Source organism: Bubalus bubalis, chromosome 4 (assembly GCF_019923935.1).
Source record: "Bubalus bubalis isolate 160015118507 breed Murrah chromosome 4, NDDB_SH_1, whole genome shotgun sequence".
Lineage (NCBI taxonomy): Eukaryota > Metazoa > Chordata > Mammalia > Artiodactyla > Bovidae > Bubalus > Bubalus bubalis.
Genome location: NC_059160.1, coordinates 105,318,013 through 105,335,827, shown reverse-complemented (window position 1 = coordinate 105,335,827; position 17,815 = coordinate 105,318,013). Strand labels below are relative to the sequence as shown.

At 38.2% G+C, this 17,815-nt stretch overlaps 1 protein-coding gene across 4 annotated transcripts in view; it reads left to right on the top strand.

The window, feature by feature from the left end:
• Positions 1-17,815, top strand: part of LRRIQ1 (leucine rich repeats and IQ motif containing 1) — a 227,517-nt gene that overhangs the window by 19,998 nt on the left and 189,704 nt on the right. For all 4 annotated transcript variants that reach the window (XM_044941866.1, XM_025284377.2, XM_025284378.2 and 1 more), the window contains 3 exons: positions 2,007-3,635; positions 11,678-11,830; positions 13,972-14,122. In XM_044941866.1, the coding sequence (XP_044797801.1) occupies positions 2,007-3,635; positions 11,678-11,830; positions 13,972-14,122 (1,933 nt within the window). The remainder of the gene's footprint in view (positions 1-2,006; positions 3,636-11,677; positions 11,831-13,971; positions 14,123-17,815) is intronic.

The following is a 17,815-nucleotide window of genomic DNA, read 5'->3' as shown; positions in this document are numbered from 1 at the left end:
TGCCATCTGACCATCTCATCTTCAGTTGCTCCCTTCTCCTGCCCTCAATCTTTCCCAGCATCAGGGTCTTTTCCAATGAATTGGCTCTTCATGTCAGGTGGCCAAAGTATAGGAGCTTCGGCTTCAGCATCAGTCCTTATTTAGGGTTGATTTCCTTTAGGATGGACTGGTTTGATCTCCTTGCTCTCTCTGATTAGTGTTCTTTGAATCTTCAGTCTTCCTCTGCTTTCTGGACTCAGTTTTCCTTTCTTGGAATATACAGCTAAACACCTGTCAAAAGTATACTTTTGGACAGGAAATTTTCTCAATGTTTGCACAATTGAAAATGTTTTTATTTTGCTTTTAAAACTGAATGATTAATTTTCTAGCATGCAGAATGGAGGTTTATTACAATTTAGTTTTAGCAGTTTAAAGATATAACTCCATTACATCATTACATGTTTATTTTTGCACATGCCATCTCTGGGCTTCCCCTGTGGCTCAGCTGGTAAAGAATCCACCTGCAACGTGGGAGACCTGGGTTCAATCCTGGGTTGGGCAGATCTCCTGGAGGAGGCCTTGGCAACCCACTCCAGTATTCTTACCTGGAGAATCCCCAAGCACAGAGGAACCTGGCGGGTTACAGTCCATAGCGTCTCAAAAGAGTCAGACATGACTGAGCGACTAAGCGCACACAAAGCATATGCTGTCTTTGATCGCAAATCTGATGCTCATTTACTAAGTTCTTTATTTTTCACTTTTTGCATTCATCCACACATATTTGCTGGTTTTCTACTGTGTGCCAGGTAGGTACCTCTCTGTGAGTACTCAGGATACAGCAGTGAATAAAACAGAAATAATCCTTGCCTTCATAGAGCTTATATTCCTTAGTGTTCTGAAATATTGTTAGTATTTACTATATGAGCCATCATTGTGTGTGTGTGAGTGTGTGTGTGTGTGTATGAAATTGACTCATCTTAAGGCCTTTGTTTTTGGTTTAGAAAACATTTTTTATGATTCTCTTCTCTTCAGTTTTTCTCAGTTTTTTTTTATTTTGGAATTCCTGTTAGTCATATGTTGAAGTTTCTGTGTTGATTGCCTTTATACCTGAACTTCGTATATTTCCTAACTTTGTGTTTTGTATATTGTTTTGGGAAACATCTAATTTTGAAGTTTTGTTTAGGCATTTAGCTGTTCAACCATTTTATCTTGATTTTTGTTTGTTTGAGTGAGTCATATATTTTTATTTGGGCACTTGCATTTCATTTTTTTATATGAGATTCTTATTTAAACCTTTTTTTCTTAAACATATCTTTAACTTTTACTTAAATAGTTTTCTCAGAAATTGGACCTTCCTTTTGCTTATTGAAGCATTTTTGTCACTTCACATCATTGTGTTAGTTTTTCTAAATATTTGCCCAATTTTGTTGATCTGTTTACTTTTGTTTTAGGAGTTTAGTGACAATGATATTCTCACCCAACTCTGGATTACCTCACTTAGTGCTTTATGGGCTTATCAGCTCTCCTAATAGACAGGATAAGATATATAACTAGACTAATGTGTATCTACCACCTCACCTTCCTTATACTATAACTTAAAAATCATTCCCTGTTTCTGCAGTCCTGTGCTGCTAGCTCTCGGGGTCTCTTTTATCAGAACACCCATCTTATAAAGTTTGAAGTCCTTTTCTCCTACACAAATTTTAGATTTTGGCTTTTCTTGCCTTTTCTCTGTGTCCTTCTGACTGCATATGCTTTCTATCATCAAAGAATTCCTCAATTCCCCAATTTCAAGTACAGTCATAATATTAGAGTATCAGCTTACTAAATTGATAGAAGCTCCTAAATATTTAAAAAAATCAATATGCTCTTTTAAATAAATTACTTTAGTTCTTCTAAGTAAATTTTCTATTGATTTTATTATGATTTCAATTTCAGTATTTGTTTTAATCTATATTTCATATGAAACTTTAGTAATATTTCACATTTAGCTTATGCTGACTACTATATATCTTACTTTATTTTAGGAATTTATTAGACACTTACATTTACAAATGGAAGAAGAAAGAACAAAATTTAAAGACCTACAGGAAAAAGAAAAAATGCGTTTGTCAAAACTGCAGCATAATGCAGCTGTAAAAATTCAAGCTAAATATAAATCATTTGTGGCCTACCAAAAATATGGCCCAATCATAAAGGAACAAATAGAAAGTAAGAAAAAGAAAGCACAAGAGTGGAAGGAAAAGGAAACAAAAATACGACAGATAGAAGAAGAAAAACGGAAAAGATTAGAGGAGAAACAAAGAATAGAAGAAGAGAGAGAAAAGCAGATGCAAGAGGGAAGGAAAAGGAGAGAAAAAGAATATATGGGGAAAAAGAACATCCTGAGACAAGAAAGGGAGCAATTACTAAAGATGGAAAGATTGATATTGAGAGAAGCTACAAGAAAACAGCTAATAATAAGTAGAGCATTAAAGAAGGGAGAATATAATGCCAGACATTTATCTATTGAGGATACATCAAAGAATAAGGATGATGGAGCCAAAAGGCTAGGGGATGGAAAGTTAAAAATGTGGGAAGATGCTTCCCCTTGGTTAGCTGAAGAGTCAGATAAGAGAAAAAATGTAGATAGAGAGCTTGTATTGAAAGAATCAATCCAAGTGCAATTAAAAGAATCTATGTCAAGCCAAGCAATTTTGGCAGTATTTAAAGTGGAAGAAAAAAATGAAAACCTAGCAGTACAATGTTCAGAAGAATTGGTCAAGCAAAAAAGGAATTATGAAAACAGAGATCAAAAAAATCAATTGGAAAACCTGCATCTAAAAGAAAATGTCAAAGAACAGTTTCAATCGCAAGAATTACAGTCTCAAGTACAAAAAGAGGAAGTCTTGAAACCTTCCATAAATGAGACTATGAGACGAGAAACACAAATAATACTAGGAAACAATCAAGAAATTAATGAAGTAAAAGACAATGAATCACAGAAAATAGTTGATGATAACCAACAGAATAAGATGCAAAAAGTAGAAAAAGAAATATCAGGACAGTTAGGAACATTATATGAAGAAAATAATATAAAGGACATTTCAGTGATTTCAATGAAACAAAAACCAGTACCACTGAAATTAGAAAAATCTGAAGATATAGGAGAAAATACATTACTACAAGAAGAAGAAATTGATTTAAAATCTAAAGAAGCAGAGGAGAACCCAAAAGGCAGTGCTCTGAATAGTGACTTGGTTTTTAACACTAAAGATGCTGTGATAAATGTAGAAGGCAAAATAAACAAGCAAAACTATATTGTAGATGCTCCTTGTGAAGATTTGGGTGGCTCTAATGCAAAGAACTATTTGGTTTTTAAAGAAGTAAATTCTCTTAAGTCTCAGATTCAAGAAATTCCAGAAGAATGTCATGAAAATATAGCTGAATGTGAAAATATAGTGGCCTGCTCTATAGAGCCAACACTTCTATCTTCTATTGAAGAAAAGAGGCTAGCTTGGATAACATCATTTAAGCCCTGGTTTGAAATTTTCAAGCAAAATCAACAGAAGAAAATTGTTAAAAGAAGGAGAATTATAAAATGCCCAGTCAACACGATGCCCCCTTTGAATCCACTAGAAATTCTTCGGTGTGGTCCTTGGGATACTTTACAGCAGGTATTTTATAATACTTTTAACATACTGAATTTTAATTCGTTCTCTAAAATGTAACTTCAAAAATCTTTATATAAGGCAAATTTTATTTTTAATCGAAGTAGAGTTGATGTACAAAAGGTTACAGGTGTACAATGTAGTAACTCATAATTTTTAAAGGTTATACTCCATTTATGGTTATTATAATATATTGGTTATATTCCCTGTATTGTACAACATATCCTTGTAGCTCACTTACTTACTTACTCCCCCCTTTCCTCTCCCCAATATGTTCTTTGTTTCTCAGAGTCTTCTTTTTTTTGTATCCAAGAATTTTCTCAGTCAATGAAGTTACTAATGAAATACTTACCCTATTTGAGAAGAGTTGTACTTAAACGATCTCCTCAATTAAAATTACTCAGTGCATCGTCTTCAGTGAGGCACTATGAAGAGCTTTGATTTATACCTTGAAACCTATTTTCGAGGGGCCTATAGCATTATTAGGCTTCTAAGAAGGGAGTCATCTGGGAAAGTAGAGTTGAATTAGAGTAGAAAAATTGTAGCTTGATACTCAGCTTGGAGCTAGTTTGTTTTAGTCCTGGAACACAGCACCACCTAGTGGCTCCTTTTGTAATTTAGTCACGCGCTATATAAACGGTACATGCCTCCGTCCATGGGATTCTCCAGGCAAGAATACTGGAGTGGGTTGCCATTTCCTTCGCCAGGGCATCTTCGTGACCCAGGGATCGAACCCAGATCTCCCGTATTGCGGGCAGACGCTTTAACCTCTGAACCACCAGGGAAGCCCGAAATTTAACTGTCACCAAATGCTACTAATTTACTATGCTTATTAAAACATAGTTTCAATCAAAAATAAGATAGAAATTAACATATATGTAGAAAAACAGGAAAGAAATATCAATAACCTCAGATATGCAGATGACACTACCCTTATGGCAGGAAGTGAAGAGGAACTAAAAAGCCTCTTGATGAAAGTGAAAGAGGAGAGTGAAAAAGTTGGCTTAAAGCTCAACATTCAGAAAACGAAGATCATGGCATCTGGTCCCATCACTTCATGGGAAATAGATGGGGAAACAGTGGAAACAGTGTCAGACTTTGTTTTTTTGGGCTCCAAAATCACTACAGATGGTGACTGCAGCCATGAAATTAAAAGACGCTTACTCCTTGGAAGAAAAGTTATGACCAACCTAGATACCATATTAAAAAGCAGAGACATTACTTTGCCAAAAAGGTCCGTCTAGTCAAGGCTATGGTTTTTCCAGTGGTCATGTATGGATGTGAGAGTTGGACTGTGAAGAAGGCTGAGCGCCTAAAAATTGATGCTTCTGAACTGTGGTGTTGGAGAAGACTCTTGAGAGTCCCTTGGACTGTAAGGAGGTCCAACCAGTCCATTCTAAAGGATATCAGCCCTGGGTGTTCCTTGGAAGGAATGATGCTAAAGCTGAAACTCCAGTACTTTGGCCACCTCATGCGAAGAGTTGACTCATTGGAAAAGACCCTGATGCTGGGAGGGATTGGGGGAAGGAGGAGAAGGGGACGACAGAGGATGAGATGGCTGGATGGCATCACCGACTCGATGGACGTGAGTTTGAGTGAACTCCGGGAGATGGTGATGGACAGGGAGGCCTGGCGTGCTGCGATTCATGGGGTCGCAAAGAGTCGGTTACGACTGAGCGACTGAACTGAGAAGGGATTTAAGATTAAAGATTTAAGATTAAAATACACATGTTTAGGCCTTAAGCTCAAAATATAAAATTTATTTGATTTCTTGATATAGGCAAGATACCTAGAAAAGGAAACATTAATGTTAATATTTATACATTGTTTTATTCATTCACTCAGCAAATATTCATCTATCCCATATGATCAAGTCCATATTTATTGTTAAATTAAAGGGACAGAAACAAACCCATCTTTGCCCTTATGCTTCTGACTTTGGTAGGCAAAAAGGCATTAAACAAATAAATACGTTACTGTGGATTTTTATTTTTAATGTATCAAATGAGATCAGGGTTCTTATTTTCTTTCTGCAATTTACTGGCTGCATCGCCTTGCGCTGGGTCACCTTGCTCTTTCTGAGCCTCAGTTTTGTCTTCTATAAACTGGGAAGAGAAATACCTAATTTATAGGATTGTTGAGTTTTCAAATACTGTATGTGAAGAATTTGGTCTTGGGCTTGTAACATATATAATAGTCATTGTCAAATGTGGGTCTCAAACATCTGAAGAGAATGGCAATGGACTTATGATTAGCCTATTTCATTAAATAAGTTAGAACATTGAAAATGCTGAATCTTCTACTATATGGAATAGTACTCCAGGAGGATATGACTGAAGAGCAGTGATTATTGACAGCTAACATTTTTTTTCCCCTAGCAGAATGCTTTAACTAATTCATTTTTCTTTTGAGTGTTTTGCTACAAATGGTAACTAGCACCCCACTCCAGTACTCTTGCCTGGAAAATCCCATGGATGGAGGAGCCTAGTAGGCTGCAGTCCATGGGATCGCTGAGTCTGACAGGACTGAGCGACTTCACTTTCACTTTTCACTTTCATGCATTGGAGAAGGAAATGGCAACCCACTCCAGTGTTCTTGCCTGGAGAATCCCAGGGACGGGGGAGCCTGGTGGGCTGCCGTCTATGGGGTCGCACAGAGTTGGACACGACTGAAGCGACTTAGCAGCAGCAGCAGCCTTAAATAACAACTGAGAAAAGAGGTATAGCTTAAGGATTGTTTTCTGTGGCTTTACAATACGGCATGGATGATGATAACATTAGGTCAGAATGTCTCACTTTATTCAAGGAAGACTGTAATTAAGTGGTGGTGTGATGATGCATGACTTAGTTGAAGTTATATTCTCGTTCATTTAAGCCACTAATCATACCTCAGATTCAGTCTCTTTGCAGCTGATTTTTTAAACAATATTATTTCTCCAGGTTGAATAGATGTGAGATTGTGGCACAATCACAAATTTGTTAACACAAAGCATAACACTCATTGCTTCTGTTACTTTGGTAATTACAGTTTACCGTAGATGAGTGACACTGCTTGGGTTGAATTTCTCAAGTGTAATTGAGAGTGAACTCTATAAAAAAATACGTGGCTCTTTTAGGTCATTTTATTTATCAAAACTGCCAAGGCTTTAGGGGAAATATAGATGATTAAGTGGAAAACTAATTTGTGATATTTTATCAATATGTAATGAATGAGTCTTAGGTTGCTCGGTTGGTAAAGAATTCGCCTGCAATCCTGGAGACCCCAGTTCGATTCCTGGATTGGGAAGATCCTCTGGAGAAGGGCAAGTCTACCCACTCCAGTATTCTGGCTTGGAGAATTCCATGGACTGTTTTGGGCTTCCCTTGTAGCTCAGCTGGTAAAGAATCTTCCCGCAATGCCCGAGACTTGGGTTCGATCTCTGGGTTGGGAAGATCCCCTGGAGAAGGGAAGGGCTACCCACTCCAGTATTCTGGCCTGGAGAATTCCATGGACTGTATAGTCCTTGGGGTCTCAAAGAGTCGGACACGACTGAGTGACTTTCACTAGGTTCTATGAGACAGTTCATTTTTAAGTCATGAAGTGAAGTGAAACCTACCAGGCTCCTCCATCCACGGAATTTTCCAGGCAAGAGAACTGGAGTGGGTTGCCATTTCCTTCTCCAGGGGATCTTCCCAACCCAGGGATAGAACCCAGATCTTCTGCATTGCAGGTAGACACTTTACTGTCTGATCTACCTCATAAGAGACCGAAAATATTAGTTTTCCAAATATTTTTATATTACCCTTCGGTAATATGGGAACACAATTATGAATGTTATAAATATTTTAGTTTTGCCACAAGGCTAAGATAATGCATTTGTTCAGTTATTTGAGAAGCTTTTAGTGACCATTTACTATGCCCCAGTTGCTCTTTTATCAGGCTGATCATACACTGATGAATACCTATGGGCATTAGTTCTATATTGACCTTAATTTTTAGAGCATAAAGCAGTTTTATTCGTGTGATTATTTTCATGCATGTATCAAAATGATCGAACTTCCCTGGTGGCTCAGTGGTAAAGAATCTGCCTGCCAACGCAGGAGACATGGTTTCCATCCCTGGGTCAGGAAGATCCCCAGAAGGAAGAAATGGCAACCCACTTCAGTTTTAATTTTCTTGCCTGGGAAATCCCTTGGACAGAGGAGCCTGGGAGACTACAGTCCATGGGGGTCACAAAAGAGTTGGACATGACTTAGCAACTAAATTAACAACAATCAAAATTATTAGGGTAAAAGTTTATTTGATCTCATATGTTTGGGAAAATCTAGAGTGCAACAGAAAATACATTGCTGTATCATGAGGAAATTTTTTAAATTTAACTTAACTTATTTTTGGCAGTGGGTCTTCGTTGCTGCACACGGGCTTTTCTCTGGCTGCGGTGAGAAGGGGCTGCTCTCTCGTTGTGGGGCACAGGCTTCTCGTTGCGGTGGCTTCTCTTGTTTTGGAGCTTGGTCTCTAGGTGCACATGCTTAAGTAGTTGTGGTGTGGGGGCTCAGTAGTTGCCACTTTTGGGGCTTAGTTGCCCCATGGCATGTGGGATCTTCCTGGACCAGGGATTAAACCAGTATCCCCTGCATTGCAGGGTGGATTCTGAACCACTGGACCACCAGGGAAGTCCCAGAAAATGTTTAAATGTTCAGTACAAGGGAGGGGGAAATACCAAGAAATACTGCATATTCAAAAGTAGACACCATCGACAAGTACACTGCAGCAGCTGTCACTCCTATACTGCAATCAGAGAGGTTGCCACATTATAACTAGCACTTAATTGTGTTTATATGCTTGTAAAGTAATGTTCAAAATCCTTCAAGCTAGGCTCCAACAGTACATGAACTGAGAACTTCCGGATGTTCAAGCTGGGTTTAGAAAAGGCAGAAGGACCAGAGATCAAATTGCCTAAATCTGTTGGATCATAGAAAAAGCAAGAGAACTCCAGGAAAACATCTACTTCTGCTTCACTGACTATGCTAAAGCCTTTGACTGTGTGGACCACAGCAAACTGAGAAATTCTTCAAGAGATGGGAATACCAGGCCCCCTTGCCTGCCTGCTGAGAAACCTGTATGCAGGTCAAGAAGCAACAGTTAGAACTGGACATGGAACAACAGACTGGTTTAAAATTGGGGAAGGAATACTTCAAGGCTATATATTTCACCCTGCTTATTTAACTTATATGCAGAGTACATCATGAGAAGTGCAAAGCTGGATGAAGCACAAGCTGGAATCAAATTGCTGGGAGAAATATCAATAACCTCAGATATACACATGACACCACCCTTATGGCAGAAAGTGAAGAGAAACTAAAGAGCCTCTTGATGCAGGTGGAAGAAGAGAGTGAAAAAACTAGCTTAAAACTCAACATTCAAAAAACTAAGATAATGCCATCTGGTCCCATCACTTCATGGCAAATAGATGGGGAACAATGGAAACAGTGAGACTTTATTTTCTTGGGCTCCAAAATCACTGCTGATGGTGACTGCAGCTATGAAATTAAAAGACTCTTGCTCCTTGGAAGAAAAGCTATGACAAATCTAGACAGCGTATTAAAAAGCAGACTCATCACTCTGCTAACAAAGGTCCATCTAGTCAAAGCTATGGTTTTTCCAGTAGTCGTGTATGGATGTGAGAGTTGGACCGTAAAGAAAGCTGAGCACTGAAGAATTGATGCTTTTGAGCTGTGGTGTTGGAGAAGACTCTTGAACTGCAAGGACATCAAACCAGTCCATCCTAAAGGAAATCAGTCCCGATCACTGAAAGGACCAATGCTGAAGCTGAAACTCCAATACTTTGGCCACCTGATGTGAAGAGCTGATTCATTGGAAAAGACCTTGATGCTGGGAAGGATTGAGGGTAGGAGGAAGAAGGGACAACAGAGGATGAGATGGTTGGATGGCATCACTGACTTAATGGAGATGAGTTTGAGCAAACTCTGGGAGATACTGAAGGACAGGGCAGCCTGGTGTGCTGCAGTCCATGGGCTTGCAAAGAGTTGGACACAACCGAGCAACTGAGCAACACCAACGACAAGGCAGTATATTATTAAATTGGGCAGGAGAATATAAATGGTAGAGTAGCATTTGTTGCTATAAAGCTGCAGCTGTAGGGTTTTCAGTTTTTAAGTGTTCAATTCTAGTGTGTTTAGTTTTTTTTAATGTAAAATCAGTTTTGTAATTATAGAATTTATAGTATCTCTTTTGGACAAATTATAGGGACATTACACAGCAGTTATCCTGACACAGGTAGGTAAATATGTTTCTTTCTGAAAAGTTATAAAAAAGAAATTTGTTTCAAAAGTTGTTTTAGATTATTGGTAATTGTGAAATTCCTAAAGTCATTTAGAAACTAGAAAATTCATTCACCAAATGTTTAACAAATACCAGATATTGCTTTTGCTACTTAAAGCAAGGGGTAGACTAATCCCTTCTTTCTGTTTCCATGAATGTATGATCTTCCCATTCACTTACACAAATATGTAAATGTAAAACTTTATTGCACAGGAAATTTCCACATGAAAAGGAGTTGCACACTTAAGAATTTTATGCTTTCCCCAGCTTTTTTTGAAGTAATAATGCTTTCAATTTCAATAAAACACTTAAAATTTCTTTTGCATGTGTTATACCCTAGTATATATGCTAGTATATATACACTGCTGCTGCTAAGTCGCTTCAGTTGTGTCCGACTCTGTGCAACCCCAGAGATGGCAGCCCACCAGGCTCCCCCGTCCCTGGGATTCTCCAGGCAAGAACACTGGAGTGGGTTGCCATTTCCTTCTCCAATGCATGAAAGTGAAAAGTGAAAATGAAGTCTCTCAGTCGTGTCCGACTCCTAGCGATCCCATGGACTGCAGTGTACCAGGCTCCTCCATCCATGGGATTTTCCAGGCAAGAGTACTGGAGTGGGGTGCCATTGCCTTCTCCAGGATACACTATAACGCTAATAACTTTTAAATTGTTGTTCAGTACATAGGAAATCTGGCCTTACGACTTCCAATGTGGCAATATGAAAGTATTCTTACTATAAAGCAATTTAGTTTATATACTTATTTCAGTGCATACCGTGCCAAGTTTACTTAGGTGAGAGATCCTGAGTTTAATACATGGAGTGCTTTTCAGTAATCTCAAAATATTTATATCTGATATGTTCTTATATAACTATAAGTGTAGTCCTTAATATACCTACCATAAAATTCAATACATTCTTTGATGTTGAATTTTCTTTAGTTGAAAAGACTTAAAAAGAGAAAAATTCCTTAGGAAAAAAGCTTTATGAAGTTGTGAGTGCACGGTAATATCTCAATAATATGAAATGTTATAAATGTATGATAATAAGTATTCATGATTTATTATACTGCAGATTCTATATGATCTGGGTATTTTGCATTATTCAATAGTAAAAGATTATTCATACTTTTATAATACAGAAGCGTAATAGAATGTTGTTTTTATTGCATGGTTCAGTTACTTTTGCATGTTTCTACTTATTACAAGTTCTATAATATCTCTTCTCAGTTAAAGTTGCTTCATTTTTAGAAGAGAGCTGAGCTATTCTAGTTGAAGCATGGCAGGTTGGTTTTAAAATCTTTTCCTGATCTGTTATGGCTTCTGATACTATCCAGGTATCCCAAAGATATGGTCAAACAAAGATCTTAAATGTTTATATAGTGCAATCCTGAAAATAATGCCAAGAGAAATGAAGAACAGGAAAATGAATTTGATGAAAAGTCAAGGAGTAGACTAATGAATGATTATATTATTATTGCCTCTATGTTTATTACCTTTGATCTTGAGTTGGTCATGAATGATTATATTATTTTGCCTTTCTATGAGGGGAAGAAATGTGGCAAAATGGCCAGATAGCTTAAATGAAATTGAGTTGTTAATAAAAGTGGGTTTCAATATATAGCATTACATTTTTTTAGATGAAAAATTTCAAAGAATTTTTCAAGGTTAATATAGTTTGTCTTCATTATATTTAGATAATGATACGCTCTGATTTTTTTTGAATTCTCTAGGTTGCAACAATAACATTTCAAGATTTGCCAGGCTGTAGTCTGTCTACACTGGCAGAGTGTCCAAATCTTCAGTTTCTGTCTCTTCGACGCTGTGGATTAACTTCCTTGCACAGTCTAAGTAACTGCAAAAAATTGAAGTACATTGATGCACAGGTGTGTCATATGTTATCATTATTTATTTTATAATAAAATGTAAAACAGATTCAGGTGTACATTTAAGAAGTGACAATTTTGAAGAAACATTTAATAAAATAGCCTGTAACTCAGGGTCTAGAGAGATCAAGGGCCAACATTTGTGAGAGCCATACAGGAAAGATGCTTAGGTGGTATGACCTGGGAAATTATCTTCATTCGTAGGTGACAGAGTTATTGTTTTGTTACTTTTTGTTACATAACAAATGACTGCATTTTTAGTAAATTTTAAAAAAAAGTAGCCATTTTATTTTATTCTACTTCTGTGGGCCATGAATTGAGGCCAGACTTATTCTGGGCGTTCCATCTGTTTCATACTGTGTTGCCTGGATGTCTGATGTACTTTGCAGTTGGGGCTGGGATGTCCAAATACATTCTTTTATATGTCTGGTGCCTTGGAAGGTTGAAATTTCCCTCCCTTTGTATGTCTCTCTCTGTCCCCTCCCACCACCTTGGGCATCTTTACAGGGTGAGCTTTCCAAAAAGACAATCTTCAATATTAGGGCTTAGCAAGCATCTGCCTGCATCATACTAGCTTATGTTCTATTCACTAAACTTTTAGTTCAGGTGGGAGGGGACTGTATGTGTGAATATTGGGTTGTGAAGCTTAGAGGAAACTGCTTACAAAATAATAATCTATTGCAATCTGCTTCCTTGTTCCTAATGAATCATATCTTTCCCACATGTAAAAGGACTCCTGTCCCAAAGACCCCTGAGTCTTATGACACAGACTTGGAATTGAAGCACAGAATCTTCTCATCTAAATCAGATCCAAGTGGAGATGATCTGCTCAGAAAGAGTTCTTTCAACTCAGAGATCTGTAAAGTTAAGGGAAAGTAGTCTTCTCTCACTCCCCCATATCAGTGTATGGTGGTGAGACAGCCGGGACTTAGTTAATTACAAGAGTCCTTATCCTTCAGTATGGGAGAGAACAAGAAGCTCATGGCAGTCCTTGGTCCATAGCTAAGAACGTAGCATTAGTTCTTAGTAAGGACTTGGTTCTGCTCCGTGGGGATAGTTCTCTATGACTCTCGGTTCTGCCCAATAGTCTTTTAACTCCATTCTCAAGGCATACCTTCTTTTGCATTGCAGCTGAGAATTTTTTTCAATCTGTTTCTTTCTCATAGAAGATTGAGGGCAGGATGCTAGAGTTACATTTTATTTTTGATTCTTTTCAGTTCAGACTGACAGTGCTTCCACCAATATGATTTTCTTTTTAAACTTTGTGTTTCCTATGCTTATTAAGTTTACTCCAGTTAACAAAGATTGTACTCATAGATATTTTTGAGAGAGTGTTGTGGGACTATACCATTAAGATTCTTAAAAGCCCATTTATCTTTCTGAGAGCTTCCCTTGTGGCTGAGCTGGTAAAGAATCCACCTGCAATGCGGGAGACCTGGGTTCAATTCCTGGGTTGGGAAGATCCCCTGGAGAAGGGAAAGGCTACCCACTCCAGTATTCTGGCCTGGAGAATTCCATGAATTGTATAGTCCATGGGGTCATGAAGAGTCAGACACGACTGAGCGACTTTCACTTTATCTTTCTGAAGTCTTAAAATAGAAATGCTGTTGCATCCCTGACATACGATCTTGACCTTGAGACCAATATTCTGTATTGAAGAAATATCTGTATTTAGTAAAAATATAAATTTTCATATAAGATATATACCAAATTCATGGTATTGACATTGCAAAGGGAACTGAGGAAGGGAAATGTCTCCCATCCAGGACACTGCACTGAAGGGAAATTTTTCAGTGTTTGATTTCTTTAAAGTAAGTTTGTTAGCAACTGTGACCAAATTGTTCACTCTTGTTCAGATAGTTTGAAATGTTTTGTTACTGATCCTCTATATTTTCTCTATTTTTAAAGATTATTAATAATTTTAAGTCAGTTAATTATTTATTTGATTGCCTAATATTTTCATTCAGGTAGTATAACATTCTACATAGTTATCTTAAAAGTTAGGGACTCAAAAAAAAAGTTAGGGACACAGATAATCATTTAAATTCAAGTATATTATCTTTTTTTCTTTTCTGCAAGCTTTAAATGTTTCATTAGTAAGCCATTGAAATAAAACTAATTACATTTGTTTATTGTTTTAGGAAAACCATATTGAGACTATCAACTGTGAAAATTTGGAAAATCTCTGCATCGTTCTTCTTAATAAAAATCAATTGACTTCTCTTCATGGTTTGGATGGCTGCACTAATATCCAAAGTCTTGAACTTTCACATAATAAAATCACTCGAATTGGTGAGAACAATGGGATTTGAATATATCAACATTTATTTTTCATGATTATATATTGTTTCATTTATTCTTCTTTAAGAATAGGACACAATCTCTAATTTGCTAATTTTAACCAAGCCATACTTATTTAATCTTTTACCCAGAAGGAAACAAAACTATTTTTAATATATATAAAAGGAATATGCTCCCACCACGGGCAAATGGGTGGTCATTAGTAGCTCCTTAAATTAGTATATTTACCTCCCTGTTCCTTTTCTTATAACTAACAGTGATCTGAACTTGACTGGGGAATATATTGATATATATTATTATATATATAATATACCCTTGTTTGTTGCCATCATATTTTTATAGACCCTATGCTTACTATGGGCTTCCCAGGTGGAGCTAGTGGTAAAGAATCTGCCTGCCAAAGGGGGAGATGCAAGAGACCCAAGTTCAATCCCTGGGTCAGGAAGATCCCCTGGAGGAGGGTACTACAACCCACTCCAGTATTCTTGCCTGGGGGATTCTATGGACGGAGGAGCCTGGTAGGCTGCAGTCCATAGGGTCACACAGAGTTGGGCACCAGTGAAATAACTTAGCACATACATGCTTACTATACTTCTCAGGAGCTGCCATTACTGTTTCTTGATAGGACATTTCTCTCTTTACCTACACACATCACTTGTACTAACCTTTCCGTCTTTGTGCATGCATGCTGAGTTGCTAAATCATGTCTGACCCTTTGCAACTCATTGGACTGCAGCCTGCCAGGCTCCTCTGTCCATTGGATTTCTCAGGCAAGAATACTGGAGTGGGTTGCCTTTTCCTTCTTCAGGGGATCTTCCCAAGCATGTCTCCTGCATGAACTCATGTCTCCTGCAATAGCAGGCAGATTATTTACCATTGAGCCACCTAGAAGCCCTTCCTTCTTTAGATAAGGCTACTAATACCACATAAAAAGAAAGAACTTATCTGTTTGAATCTCCCTCATTGTCTTTCTCCCTCCATCTGGCATTATGAGACATTACTTTGCCAACAAAGGTCTGTATAGTCAAAGCTATGCGTTTTTCCAGTATCTATATACCTCTGTATCAATAGCTGTTTCCACCCTTATTGTTTATAATCCATAAAATTCAGTGATGAAAATGTCTTATTTTTAGGTGTTTTTCTTCTTTTGGGATCTATGTGGGATTTTTTTATAAAGTTTAAAATTAAGAAAAAATTTTTTTTAATTTTGTATTGGGGTATTTTGCCAATTAACAATGTTGTGGCAGTTTCAGGTGAACAGAGAAGGGACCCACCATACACATACACGTGTATCCATTCTCCCCCCAAACTCCCCTCCCATCCAGGACACCACACAACACTGAGCAGAGTTCCATGTGCTATCCAGTAGGTTCTTGCTGGCTATCTGGACATGCTTTTTCTTATTAAGATCAGCCCTCCTGTTTTCCATAAGTGTCTCTGTCATTCTCCTCTTGTATATTCCTCCATCATTTATCGCCTTCCTCATGTCAGATTTTTCCTGTTGCCATTCATTTCTGCCACTGCCTCATCTCTCTTTCCCCTTGTGGTCAAGTCTTGTGAAAGACTGTTCTGTTCTTGCTCTCACTTCTCATGTCTTACTACTCAACCTCCCTTTTCTGCCACCTGAAATTCAGCTTCTACTCACTTCTATACATTTTCAGTGGGGTAAGTCTAAAATAAAACTCTCATGTTTTTCACTCATGTTTGGCTTAAAATTCTCTGGGTTTTTATTGTTATTGTGTTTTATTTTTATTTTCTATTGTTGTAGCTTTGAGATTCTCAAGGGGCTTGATAAGGGCTTGTTGTTCAGTGACTCAGTCGTGTCTGACTCTTTGCGACACCATGGACTACAGTCTGCTGGGCTTCCCTGTCCTTCACTATCTCCCGCAGTTTTGCTCAAACTCATGTCCATTGAGTCCGTGATGCCATCCAACCATCTTGTCCTCTGTTGCCCCCTTCTCTTCCTGCCCTCAGTCTTTCCCAGCATTAGGGTATTTTCCAATGAGTTGGCTCTTCACATCAGTGACCAGAGTATTGGAGCTTCAGCTTCAGCTTCAGTCCTTCCAGTGAATATTCAGGGTTGATTTCCTTTAGGATTGACTGGTTTGATCTCCTTGCAGTCCAAGGGACTCTCAAGAGTCTTCTCCAGTGCCTCAGTTGGAAAGCATCAATTCTTTGGCATTCAGCCTTCTTTTTGGTCCAATTCTCATATATGTACATGACTACTGAAAAAACACATAGCTTTGGCCATATGAATCTTTTGTTGGCAGAGTAATGTCTCTGCTTTGTAATACACTATCTAGATTTGTCATAGCTTTTCTTCCAAGGAGCCAGCGTTGTTTAATTTCATGGCTGCAGTCACTATCCACAGTGATTTTGGAGCCCAAGAAAATAATGTCTGGTACTGTTTCCATTGTTTCCCCATCTACTTGCCATGAAGTAATGGGACCAGATGGCATTATCTTAGTTTTTTAAATGTTAAGTTTCAAGTCAGCTTTTTCACTCTCCCGTTTCACCGTCATCAAGAGATTCTTTAGTTCCTCTTCATTTTCTGCCATAAGGGTAGTGTCATCTGCATATCTGAGATTATTGATATTTTCCCCAGCAATGTTGATTACAGCTTGTGCTTCACTCAGCCTGGCATTTCATATGATGTACTCTGCATATAGGCTTCTCTGATAGTTCAGTTGGTAAAGAATCTGCATGCGATGCAGAAGACCCCAGTTCGATACCTGGGTTCGGAAGATCCGCTGGAGAAGGGATAGGCTACCTACTCCAGTTTTGTTGGGTTTCCCTTGTGGCTTAGCTTAGAATCCACCTGCAGTGAGGGATACCTGGGTTCAATACCTGGGTTGGGAAGATCCCCTGGAGAAGGGAAAGGCTACCCACTCCAGTATTCTGGCCTGGAGAATTTCATGGAGTGTACATAGTCCATGGGGTCACAAAGAGTCAGACTCGACTGAGCAATTTTCACTTTCACTCTGCATATAAGTTAAATAAGCAGGGTGCAAATACATTACCTTGATGTACTCCTTTCCCAATTTGGAGTCAGTCCATTTTTCCATATCCAGTTCTAACTATTGATTCTTGACTTGTGTACAGGTTTCACAGGAAGGTAAGGTGGTCTGGTATTCCTGTCTCTAAGAATTTTCCACAGTTTGTTGTGATCCACACAGTCAAAGGCTTTACTGTGGTCAAGCAGAAGCAGATGTTTTTCTGGAACAATATTGCTTTTTCTATGATCCAGTGGATGTTGGCAGTTTGATCTCTGGTTCCTCTGCTTTTTCTTTTTTTTCTTTTTATTAAATTTATTTATTTCAAATGGAGGCTAATTACTTTACAATATTGTATTGGTTTTGCCATACATCAACATAAATCTGCCACGGGTGTACACGTGTTCCCCATCCTGAACCCCCCTCCCACCTCCCTCCCCATACCATCCCTCTGGGTCGTCCCAGTGCACCAGCCCCAAGCATCCTGTATCCTGCAGAGAATCTGGACTGGCGATTCGTTTCTTATATGATATTATACATGTTTCAATGCCATTCTCCCAAATCATCCCTCTCTCTCCCTCTCCCACAGAGTCCAAAAGACTGTTCTATATATCTGTGTTTCTTTTGCTGTCTCACATACAGGGTTATCGAATACAGCTTGTACATCTGGAAGTTCTTGGTTCACACTCTG